Genomic DNA, 12,383 nt, shown 5'->3' with positions numbered 1-12,383 from the left:
TGAAACAATTTTTCCTGATCTGGGGAAGAGCATGATGGTGGGTAAAGAGCGCAAGTCAATTTGTAAATGTTTAAAACAATGCTAGGCTTGACCAGAAATAAATAACTAATAGAACATTTGTGCCTTTCAAAACAAATTATGCCAAGACTTCTCTGTACCATATAAGAAGGCATCTTTTAAAATCACTATAAAACTACAGAGCATACTACAATTTACAGTGAGATTGAGAATGGTGGGAACACCAGCGAATTAAAAGAAGTCGAAGACACACATGAGTCATTCTGAAACAAGGCCACTTTCACCTGACATCTAAAGGCCAAAAATGATGGCCTGCAACCACTACAGGTGGAAGTGCCCTAACTTCAGTGCCACTGCTAAAAAGGCCCTGCCTCCCACCTGGCCACCCACTGCATGTCAGATTGTTTGGAAACCTTCCTGTGTATTGCCCAAGACAGACTTAAAAAACAAGTCCAGGGGTGTGACACAGAATCATAGAGTTGGAAGGGACCACCAGGGTCATCTAGTCCAACCCCCTGCATAATGCAGGAAAGTAACAGCTACCTCCTCCCACATCCCCAGTGACCCCAACCCTCCCCCCCCCATGCAGGATCCCACAATCAAAGCACTCCCGACAGATGGCCATCTAGCCTCTGCTTAAAGACCTTCAAAGACGGGGACTCCACCACCCTCCAAGGCAGCACATGCCACCGTCGAACAGCCCTCACTGTCAGAAAGTTCTTTCTAAGGTTTAGGTGGAATCGTTTTTCTATTAGTTTAAATCCAATTCTCCGTGTCCTAGTCTCTGGAGCAACCGAGAACAAGCTAGTTCACTCATCAACATGACATCCCTTCAAATATTTAAACATGGCTATCATGTCTCCCCTCAACCTTCTCTTCTCCAAACTAAACAAACCCAACTTTTCAAGTCTCTCCTCATAGGGCATGGATTCCAGACCTTTGACCATTCTGGTCGCCCTCCTCTGGACACGCTCCAACTTGTCAACATTCTTCTTAAATTGTGGAGCCCAAAACTGGACACAGTATTCCAAGTGAGGTCTGACCAACGCAGAATACAGTGGTAGTATTACTTCCCTTGATCTAGACACAATACTCCTATTGATGAAGCCCAGAATTACATTGGCCTTCTTAGCCGCCATCTCACAGTTTACTCATGTTCAGTTTGGGGTCCTCTAAGACTCCCAGATCTCCCATCCTGAACCTGTGCCTTATGTTGTTTCTGCCTAGGTGAAGTACTTTACACTTCTCCCTATTGAAATCCATTTTATTGCTTATGGCCCAGCTCTCCAGTCTATTGAGGTCATTCTGAACTCTGACCCTACCCTCTGGGGTATTAACTACCCCTCCTAACTTGGTGTCATCTGTAAATTTGATTAGCATGCTCTCTATTCCATCATCCAAGTCATTTATAAAAATATTAAATAGCACCGGTCCCAGGACAGACCCGTGGTACCCCACTGGTCACTCCTCTCCAAGATGAAGTTGTGCCATTAATGAGCACCCTTTGGATTCGGTTGGTCAACCAATTACCAATCCACCTAACAGTAGCAGTGTCCAGCCCACATTTTACTAGCTTTGTTTCAAGAAGATCATGGGGGACTTTATCAAAGGCTTTACTGAAATCAAGGTACAGTACATCTACAGCATTCCCTTCATCTACCATACTCGTCACTCTTTCAAAAAAAGATATGAGATTAGTTTGGCATGACCTGTTTTTGAGAAACCCATGTTGACTGTCAGTGAGCAAGGCATTTCTTTCTAAGTGCTTACAGATGGTCTGTTTAATTATCTGCTCTAGTATTTTACCTGGTATTGATGTCAGGCTGACTGGGCAATAATTGTTTGGGATTTCTTTTCCCCCCTTTTTAAAGATGGGGACCACATTTGCCCTCCTCCAGTCTGCTGGAACTTCTCCTGTTCTCCATGAATTCTCAAAGATTATTGCCAGTGGTTCTGAAATTACTTCAGCTAGTTCTTTTAAAAGTGGAGGCAGGCGATGGCAAACTACCTCTGTCCATCTGGAAATTGTTCATCTCCAATGAACAGTCATCCATAAGCACATACTCCAAAGACACACCCACATAAACTCACAAAAAAACCTTTATATTTTGCTTGCTCAGTAGTAATTAAGTATTTACCTCAATATCATCAAATTCAAACTTGATTACTGGTACATATGTATCTTCTACTGCCTGCAGGGCGAGGAAAAGTGGTTATTTCAAGTAAATTCAGATTAATCTGAGAATTAGGATTATCTAGAAAGATGAAGCTTCCCCATGAGAAGTGCAAGATTCCAGTATTTCTCTCAAGCCAGCCAGCCATATACATCCGGGGTATGTCCCCTATTTACATTTAAAATTTAAAGTAATTTAACTTGTGATGTGTGAACAGACAATTTAATGTCCTCAACACTGAACAAAATAATCCAAAACCCCAGATTGGGTTTGGTATGAACACATGAAACTGCCTTATACCAAGACAGACCCTTTCTCTATCAAGGTCACCACGGCTTCCTTTGACCAGCAGCAACTCTCCGGAGTCTCAGGGGGAGGTCTGTCAAATAAGACTTGCAAAGAGACAGGACACGGCCTTTTCGGTTGCTGCCTCCATGTCTGAAAATTCTCTGCCTCTTAAGCCTTTCAACTGATAAGCTGTAGGTTTCCTGAGCTGATGTACGCTCTTAATGCTGCTCTGTAAATAGCATGAAAGTGACCAACGATTTCTTGGGGTGTCCACTAGTATTTTAAATGTTGTTTTTTAATGTTTGACATATTTTAACGTTCACCACCTTGGGAAACCTGAGCTGGGTTGAAAAGCAGCACAGAATTTTTTAAAAATAAAATAAGTCCTTAGTCAAAAACAAGGTAGATTGGGTAGAAATATGGGTTTCCCTTTGACCACCGAAAAAGGGTATGCTGGCAATCACGGGACACGGTTGGTCAAAAGCCATATGGGACAGGGACTACAGAAGGGAAGAGAACTGGGGAAGATGGAGCTAGCATGGTGCAGTGGTTAGAGTGCCAGAGTAGGATCTGAGAGCATCAAGTTCAAATCCTTACTCTGCCATGGAAGCTTGCTGGATGACCTTGGGCCAGTTACTCACTCTCAGCCTAGCCTACCTAACAGGGTTGTTGCAAGGATGGAGGAGAGGAGAATTACACAAGCCACCTTAGGGCCCCATTAGGGAGAAAAGTAAGGTATAAATGAAGTAAATAGATAAATAAGAAATAAGAAGCAGGCTGGACCAACCCACTGGCATACTCTGGGCCTCCCTGGCCTTTCCACAGGAAAAGTCGGCTGCTTGTAACTAGTGCTCTCTGTACTGCCCCTCAATCTGATCCAATGGTACCTTAAATACCAGGTTTATTTCAGAGTAAGCTTTTGAGAGTTAATGTTCACTTTATCAGATGAAGTGAGCTCTGACTCATGAAAGCTGATGCTGGAATAAATTGTGTTAGCCTGCTGTAGCACATACAGTGGGGCCTTGAAGGCTAAGATGGCTAGCTAGCAGCTACTAACATCATGCACACATACCACCCACCCAATATACATATGTGAACTGCCCCGATAAGATACTTACTCTCAAGTTTCTGATACCATCTTGCCGCTTTAGCTTGTCAAAGAATGACAGGAAGAAGTCTGACCTTTCCACATGTCTGGGGGCAACACAGAGAGCATCTATATCAGCACCTACAAACATATACACAATTGGCACCAGTTAGTAGCTCAAGAGTAGCCACTTTAAAAAGAATCAAAAAAGGTTGAGTGGAGATGTAATTGCTATGACAACAGTTCAGGTTTGGGGTCAGTGGGGTAAAAAATTAGTGGGTCACTTTTCAGTATTAACCCCATTATTAGGCAGTGAAACGTTTGGTCCAGCTAGCTTTTAAAGTGATTTTTCAAAATGGAAAAAGGCTGGACTTTAAGATTTGCTGACGTGTGAACACAGGAAAATACAGCAGTGGCAATATTTTGTGGCTACAGTACCTGCTTGCACAAGATTTCTCAGTGAAACAGCAAGAGGACAAGGCCTGAATAAGCCATTAACAATGGAGAAATGGTTATTTATATAATCCACCATAACAAAAAAGGGTCAGTGACTCATATATATATAATCTAGTACAAGAAAATGGAAATCCCAGACATAAGTACAGAAAAAGCTGGGAAGTAAAACTTAGAAAGGAGCTGACACCCAAGATGTGGTTAAACATCTTTTTAAACGTTTCTCAGATCCTTAAGAATAAATGATGCTACAGGTGGTACTATACACCAAAAAAAGTTAGCAAAAATGTTTTCAAATCTCTCAGCTCTATGCTGGAAGTAGGGGAAACACAGTGGTTCCAACCTCCATATGTGGTGGGACTGCAGAATGCTACAAGGGGTTTGGAAAATGGTACCAAAAAAAGGGATAGATCTAATATTAAAGAAAAACATCTACCTTAATGTATGTGCCTGCTGAGCTATAATTCAGAAAAGCTACCGCAAAAGCTGTGGTACACAATATTGCACTTTCTGGTAGTGGCAAGAATGCTGATAGCAAAGTACTAGAAGCATACTCGTTTGCCAAATTATGAAATCTAGTTGAGAAAAATGTGTTTTTTTATCAACATGGACAAAACATTAAAACAGGGGTGTAAAAAGAATAATACCCTGGAATTATTCGCACAGCGCCAGTATGTTTATCTATTTCTGGAATAAAAATTTCCTATGAAGAGGCAAAGAAGGAAGTACTGAATATGATGTAGTGTTTGGACTGGAACCATTTGAAAATACATTAAGAAAAAGAAATACAAATAGGACAAAACATAACAAACGTAAGATACTTTCATTTGGAATTATGTATAAGCGTAATTTTTTGTAAGATTAGCAATGCAAATTTAACGTATTTTGTAGCAATAAGTACGTTGTGCGCTTGTAATACATAGGTTGTGTATTGTTTATTTTTGTACATTTATAATAAAAATCAACACTGGTTGTGAGCAGCATACCTTTGGTGTGGACGCCAAGCCGATAGGAACCAAATGTAAATATTTTACCCCCAGAACTTGACGTGACTGAAGACAGGAGGTTCTGTAATACAGAAAGATTTTTTACCTTGGAAATCTCATTCCATAAGCTTGAGTATTGAATTGATGAGAAGAATTTGGTATTTCTGGCCCTTAGCAAAAACAGCCCCATTTGTTAGTGTATTGTTTCAGCAAGTGTGTCATCAGGCACATGGTCCATCCACCCTCCTGTGCAACTCGAAGCACGAATATTTGTACTGCTGTCAACATCTGAAGGAGCAGGAAGGAGCCAGCATTATACTGGACTCTGGCCTTCTTGTGAAGGATGAGGAGGTTTCTGCAGTGGAGGGTAGTGGTGGTAGAAAACAGTCTTTGGTTGACCAACCTGTGTCATTTTAATAGTAGTTGCAAAAGTAATCTATCAATGCTTACATGTAGTGGAGTTCACACATGTACCCTTATGGAACCCAATATGTCAAAAAATCTGAAAGACACCATTGCAGATGGTGGCTCATGCCACCAAAAGGTCAGTTAAGGGCTACTACATTTTGTTGCAAGCACAGACAAAAGTCTGCTTATACACGATGTTTTCAAGCCCATTCTGATCGCCTATGATATCTAGCAGAGAGTGGATGTGTATGTTGGAGAGACAGAGCCATGACCACAACAGTACGCTCACCTTTGCAGATGTAGAGAAATCTAGAAAGCAGCACCTAGAACTAAAGAATCCTAACTACAGAAGATAAAGCAGACCAGTGATCTCCAACATGCTGCCCATGGGTGCCATGGTGCCCACTGATGTGTTTCCTGGCTTTCCTCTTCCTCACTGAAGCAGGAAGTGCTTCAGAAGACACCAGGAAGCACCATCTTTGGGTCTACAGGGGCACCAACGAAGAAAAAGCTGCAACTATCGTAAGAGGGTGCTTGTCTTGGGACTTAAACCTTTTAAAACGACTCCCATGGCAGCCATTCTGCGATAAGATCTACTACTTTCCCTCTCAAACCTCCAAAAGCACCCATTGACTCAAAAAAGGTTGAGGACTCCTGAAGCAGGCCGACCCTTTTTTTAAAGGGATGGTATGCTGACAACAAAATACTTACCTTCTTTTCGGCAACTTCCACAATCCACTCTTTGGCCAAGTTACTCAGTTTCCTGAGAACAACTAACCTGTAATAGCCAAGGGAAGGGAGAAAATGTTTTGGGAACAGTTTTACAACGTATGTTGTGATTTTAAAAGCCAACACAAATATCATTATTACTGTTGCAATCCTAGTTATTTGAAGCTTTCTGGTTTGGTTCAACTACATGACATTTTTGTCATTACCTTCGATTTAGCGCTTCCTCATCTTCAAATACACCAAACGGCTCCATGGCCTCAATCAACTTCTGTGTATAGATGTAATCTATTTCCCTTGGAGGTGCCAGGCTAATTGGAGAGGAGATTCCGTAGTGCCTTTGTGGCTGGTTCTCCACCACAGAACTGCTGTATAAATAAGTTACATTAAAACAGGGATGAGGATGAAAGTTTCTTCCCATCTCACTAGCTATATATTGAAATAACAATTCACCTCTGTTTCGAGCCACATGTAACTAAATATAAGCTATTAATGCAATCGCAATTAACATCTGTGCTTTGAAGTGGCATGCTACCAGAGAAGTTAACACACAAAGTACTTTCCTATTGTAAGACACTAAGTTTCCTAATAAAAAGTCAGCATAAATTTTCCTTAACATATAATTTCCCAGTGGGGACCCAAAGCAGCTTACAGTTATCCTGTACTCTATTTTATCCTAAGCTAAGAGTGAATGACTAAGCTAAGAGTGAATGACTGGCCCAAAGTCACTCAGTAAGCTTCCATGGCAGAATGGAGATTCAAACTTGGGCTGCCCTGATCCAAGCCCAACACATTAACCAGACCTTCTCCCATATGAACAAGATCTAGGTGGTACAGGTGGACTGTAAGCTGAATATGAGCATTCAGTGTGAAGCAGTGGCAAAAAGGCTAATGCGGTCTTGGGGTGTATCAACAGGGGCATAACATCCAACTCACAAGATGTCCTAAATCGCTGTACACATCGGTCAGGCTGCACCTGAAGTACTGTGTGCATTTCTGGAGACTTCACTTCAAAAAGGATGTGGACAGAATACAGAGGGTGCAGAGGAGAGCAATGAGGATGATCAGCGGCCTGGAGACCAAGCCCTACGAGAAAAGGCTGAGGGACTTAGGAATGTTCAGTCTGGAAGAGGTTGAGGGGGGGGCATGGTTCCTCTCTTTATGTATTTGAAAGGCTGTCACTTAGAGGAGGGCAGGGAGCTGTTCCTGTTGGCAGAAGATAGGACTCCCAATAATGGGTTTAAATTACATGTGAAAAGAAACTGGCTGGATATTAGGAAAAAATTTTTTTTACAGTCAGTAGTTCAGCAGTGGAGGGAGATAGTGAGCTTCCCCTCTCTGGCAGTCTTTAAACAGAGGCTGGATGAGCACTTGTCAGGGATGCTCTAGCCCAGTGATGGCGAACCTTTTAGAGACCGAGTGCCCAAACTGCAACCAAAAACCCACTTATTTATCGCCGAGTGCCAATGCGGCAATTTAACCTGAATACCACCCCCAGAGGGGGCCCAGAGGGAGAGGCTAGGGTTGCCAAGTTCCTCTTTGCCATGAGTGGGAGGTTTTTGCGCCTGAGGAGGGCGGGGTTTGGGGAAGGACTTCAGTGCCATAGAGTCCAATTGCCAAAGTGGCAATTTTTTCCAGGGGAACTGATCTCTATTGGTTGGAGATCACTTGTAATAGGAGGAGATCTCCAGCTAGTACCTGGAGATTGGCAACTAGTTCCTTAGTGTTTTCTCTCTACATATCAAGACAAATGGAAAGGTGTTTGGAGGATGGCTTGTGGGCACTTCAAAGGTGGAATAGGACTGCACGCCCCTCCGCCCGCACAGACCCAGAGGGCGCCGGAGAAGCCGCTGGAGGGAAAGAAGGAAGGAAGGAAAGAAGGGAAGGGAGAAGGAAAGGGAAGGGAGGGAGGGAGAGAAAGAAAGAAAAAGAGAGAGAAAGGGAGAAGGAAATGGAGCAAGGGAGAGAAAGAAAAGTAGGGAAAGAAAAGGACAGAGGGAGACAGAAAAAGAAAGAGGCCATTTATGCATGGGAGGTTTTGCCTTGGATTTGCCACTCGGTGGGGCGTGGCGGCGGCGGCAGGCTAGTGAGAGGCGAGCAGGGTAGGGCAGAGGACGCCTCCTTCGCACCCACCGGCCAGCCACGCCCCTCCACCCGCACAGGCCCAGAGGGCGCCGGAGAAGCCGCCGGCCATGCCGAGTGTGGGCGCTCGGCTTCTGTTCCCCGCTCTCCCACCCACCTGGCCGGCCACGCACGCTCCAGTGGCGGCAATGGCGGCAGCTTCTGTGGGAGAGTCCGGGGGCCACCGCCAATGATGTCGGAGGTTCCCCACCCCTGGGCTACAGCCTCCCCCATCCGGGGCAGGGCAGAGCCGGAAAGGCCAGCGGCTTGGAGGAACCGCGCGTGCCGGCAGATAGGGCTACGAGTGCCGGAAGTGGCACCCGTGCCATAGGTTCGCCAACACGGCTCTAGCCTGATCCAGCATTGAGCAGGGGTTGGACTTGATGGCCTGTATGGTCCCTTCCAACTCTATGAACCTACCTGAACATTCCAACCCACATTTCAGTCACTGATCTGAGCAACAAACCATCTAAGGTCTGGTGGATGGCAACATCAGACTGAGCTTTCTTAGTGGCAGCACCAATATTGTGAAATTCCTTCCCAAGGGAGGCTCATGTGTCCTCTTGAATGAAATCACTCAGAAAACAAGTGAAAGCTACGCTGTTTCATCTGGCTTTCAGGTTAGGTTAACCTTTTCACTCTTAGTTGGCCAACTGTAGCAGTAGCTTTTTGTCTAGTTTCGTGGTTATCAGATTTTACGTGAATAAGCACATAACATGTTTCCATGTCACTAGCTAACAACTTCAGCTCAAACCTCTCATATATACCCATATATGTTAATTGATCGGTATGGCCTGGAGGATCAGCTGTAATTCTGGAAGATCTTCAGGCCACACCTGGAGGCTGGCAATCCTTTCTTCCCCCAGGTTAAAAGTGTTTTCTTGTTCTGTTCTTGCAAGACATCCACATATATGTAAACTAGTGTGTTGAGAACACGAAGCACAGAAACACTTGTCAGCATGAGTATAAGCCCATCTCCAAGTTTTTGAGGGCTGTGAAGTAAAAAAGCATTCCCGAGGGATGGTATTGTTCCATGGCGGAGCATCTGCTTTAGAGGCAAAAGTTTCAATTCTTAGCAGGGTGAATAAAAATAAATGATTTTTAAAAAAATAAAATGCTTTTTGAGGACAAATCTATCTAAAGATAGTTTTCTTTCCAAAGGTTATTATAGTCCAAAGGTTATTCATCATGAAATAAGGATTAGTTTTTAATTATGTAGCATGAGACTGTATATTGATGCAATGTTTACATTTTTTGGTAAATGAATTCCATTAACCCATTCACAATGTCATGCTCTTCCAGAAGTTTCTGTAAGATTATTTTGGGCAATTTTTCTATCTAAATGATATTTTCAGATACCTGGTTTTGCAGTTCTCAAAACTGAGTTTGTGCCTGCGGAGATAACATGCCTCTTCTTCACAGCAAAAATGTGATAAAATAAACATACAGAGTTGAGAAAAAGACTTTAATCACATTGTTTCTTTGCAAATCTATGTACACCGAATGTACACCCTTACCTCTTAAGTGCTAAGTTTCAAGAAGTTCAATGAATACAAGATTGACTGGAGTGGAATAGATCTGCACAAGGAACTAAGTGTGACAAGGGAGGGGCAAGCAGTAAAAATGATAGTGAAACCTTTTGAGCAGAATTCTCCAGAAGTCTTGGGATCTTTGTGTGTATATCCTGAGGTTTATCACATTATTCCCTCACTGGAGGAGAAAACCTATAATGGCTGCAAGCTGTAAAAGAGACCCAGTTTGGGAATATTCTAATGAAGTTCCTCTACCTATGGATAAGGCATGCATGCATTCAAAATACAAACACTGCAAGAAATGCAAGGCCTGGTGGCCCGAATGAATCGTCATGAGAAGTGCTGTTTACAAAGAAAACCATGATTAAAATCTAGTCTTACTGACCAGTGTTTTAACAAACCATCAACCTTTTACTTTTAAAAAATATTTTCATCCTACTGACTCAGTATAAAAAGCTCCTGAGGTAGCTTGCAAAAATTCACACACTAGCAGAAATTGAAGCCTTTGGAGGCAGCATAAGTTTCTTAAGGAAAAGCAACTGCATTAAGAACTAGAACAATACAGCAATCCTAACAAGGTTGTATTCTGGCCTCATTGCTTTTCATTTTTTATATCAATTACATGATCAGATGTTAAAGTGATCTAGATTTCTCCGTTATTGTATGCTTTTCCCTTTTTTCTCCCCCATTTTGAACTTTGCTGTAACTTTTGCTTGTCTATGACCTTATTAATATATATATATATATATATATATATATATATATATATATATATTATATATATATATATTATATATATATATATATATATATATAGAAAGAGAGAGAGAGATTGCAATCCTTATTTTTTCTTTACACAAAGTGGTACAATTTCCATCAAATTTGAGCAGCAACCCCCCCCCCAAAGCAAAACAAAGGAGAGGGGCCCTTAATTGTGGGTGGCTACCAGGATAGTAGCAAAGATACATTCCTGCTGTCAATTGCTAAGAAACAATAAAAAGAATGCTGCAAGATAGCAAAAGCAAGCATACCAAGCTTGCAAGAAAAGCAATCAGGTGGGATGATAGTGGTGGTGAAAGAAACAGGGCACATTAACCCTGAATCCAAGCAGGCAGACTTGGTCCTACACTGGTTCCCAACCGGGGGTCCGTGGACACCCAGGGGTTCGCGAGAACTAAATTAAGGTCTGCGAAACAAAGTTATAAACCCATAATAAATTAATATTTTCAATTAAAAGTTCTCTATTATAAAAATATATATTCAAATATTATTCTAAGTTTAATGTTGAACTAACAGTTCTGATTATAGTTTATTTTCAAATTCTTGAATTTTTATTTTGAACCTTGGGGTCCCTGCACCGAACAAAAAAGTCCTAGTGGTCCCTGGTCAAAAAAAAGGTTGGGAACCACCTCCAGGACCACCTGAAAGTTTAGCTTTAAGCAGTTTGGAGGAGCAGAGCCTGGGGGGTTAAGTCGCCATGCACACGTGGAGTCAAGAACCACAGAACCAATGTTACCTATTTGTTTTTACTGTTTGTTATTGTTAAACTATGTGATTAATAATTTTGGAAAAATAATAAAAAATTTATTAATAAAAAAACTAAAAAAAGAACCACAGAACCTACCCGAGGATACCACCTGGCCCTTTTGATACCAGCCTCGCCGTCAAAATAAAACTCGCCCCAGACGGGTGTGCCTCTTTGGGACAGCTACCACCCCGGCGCCACCCTCCAGGGGACGGAGGAGGGCTGCGCCACCAACACAGCAACAACAGCAGACAGGAAAAGCAGCAATGCGAAACTAACGGACCCACTGACAAGCCATTGCCCACGAAGACCTAATTGGGAGCAACGGGTCGGTGGGGGGGGGGGGGGAAGAGAAGGGGGCTGCCTAAACGCTGGCCTGCCCAGCCCTCCACCAAGAAAAAACCCACGCTGCTTTTATCCAGGGAGACAAGGGCCATTTATTCATGGAAGGTTTTGCACTGGATTTGCCACTCTTTAGATGCACTTTTCCCCCATCCATATTCTCAAAACTCAACAATAAGCCGCCACGCAGAGTTTTGAGAAATCAGATGGGGGAAATGTGCATCTATAGCGTGACAAATCCAATGCAAAACCTTCCATGAATAAATGGCCAAGGAGAGGGAGCGTCTCCCACGCCAAAAAAAAGAAAGAAAAAAAAGTGGGTGGTTGCAATAGGAGAACGAGCCCCAGTTGGTTCTGGTCTGCACCAACACCACCCAGGGAAGCACGACCCCGTTCCCCCCTTCCGCCGCCACCCCTTACCCGCACGTCTCCTTCATCGCCGCCTCCAGCAGCAACACAAACCGCGCGCACCCGCCGCCTCCCACGCGCACGCCGTTTCTGCACGAGGCCCCGCCCCCTCCGCCCCCTCCATAGGGCAAGCCGACGCCGTCGTGATTGAGGAAGCGGCGCCCCCTGCTGGCCCACCGTGGCCAAGTCTTGCCAGCCGTCCTCCCGCCTTAATAGAACGATAGAGCCGTTTGGCGCCAAATTTGCGCGGGAAGGTTAGACACGCCGCGGTGGCGCGTAACGGCATTTACCGCCTTTTTTGGGGGGGGGGGGGTA

The 12,383-nt window shown here is 43.5% G+C and overlaps 1 protein-coding gene across 1 annotated transcript in view; it reads right to left on the bottom strand.

Annotated features, from left to right (window-relative positions):
- The window catches only part of PAPOLG (poly(A) polymerase gamma), a 40,958-nt gene extending 28,861 nt beyond the window's left edge, over window positions 1-12,097 (bottom strand). The window contains exons 1-6 of the mRNA XM_056853400.1: window positions 12,081-12,097; window positions 6,350-6,508; window positions 6,126-6,192; window positions 5,007-5,088; window positions 3,599-3,708; window positions 2,157-2,210 (exon numbers count right to left, since the gene is read on the bottom strand). Coding sequence (XP_056709378.1) covers window positions 2,157-2,210; window positions 3,599-3,708; window positions 5,007-5,088; window positions 6,126-6,192; window positions 6,350-6,508; window positions 12,081-12,097 — 489 coding nt within the window. The remainder of the gene's footprint in view (window positions 1-2,156; window positions 2,211-3,598; window positions 3,709-5,006; window positions 5,089-6,125; window positions 6,193-6,349; window positions 6,509-12,080) is intronic.
- Window positions 12,098-12,383: the final 286 nt, after the last annotated feature.

Source organism: Euleptes europaea, chromosome 7 (assembly GCF_029931775.1).
Source record: "Euleptes europaea isolate rEulEur1 chromosome 7, rEulEur1.hap1, whole genome shotgun sequence".
Taxonomy (NCBI): domain Eukaryota; kingdom Metazoa; phylum Chordata; class Lepidosauria; order Squamata; family Sphaerodactylidae; genus Euleptes; species Euleptes europaea.
Note: the sequence above shows the minus strand (reverse complement) of the source record. Positions and strands in the feature narration are given on the sequence as shown.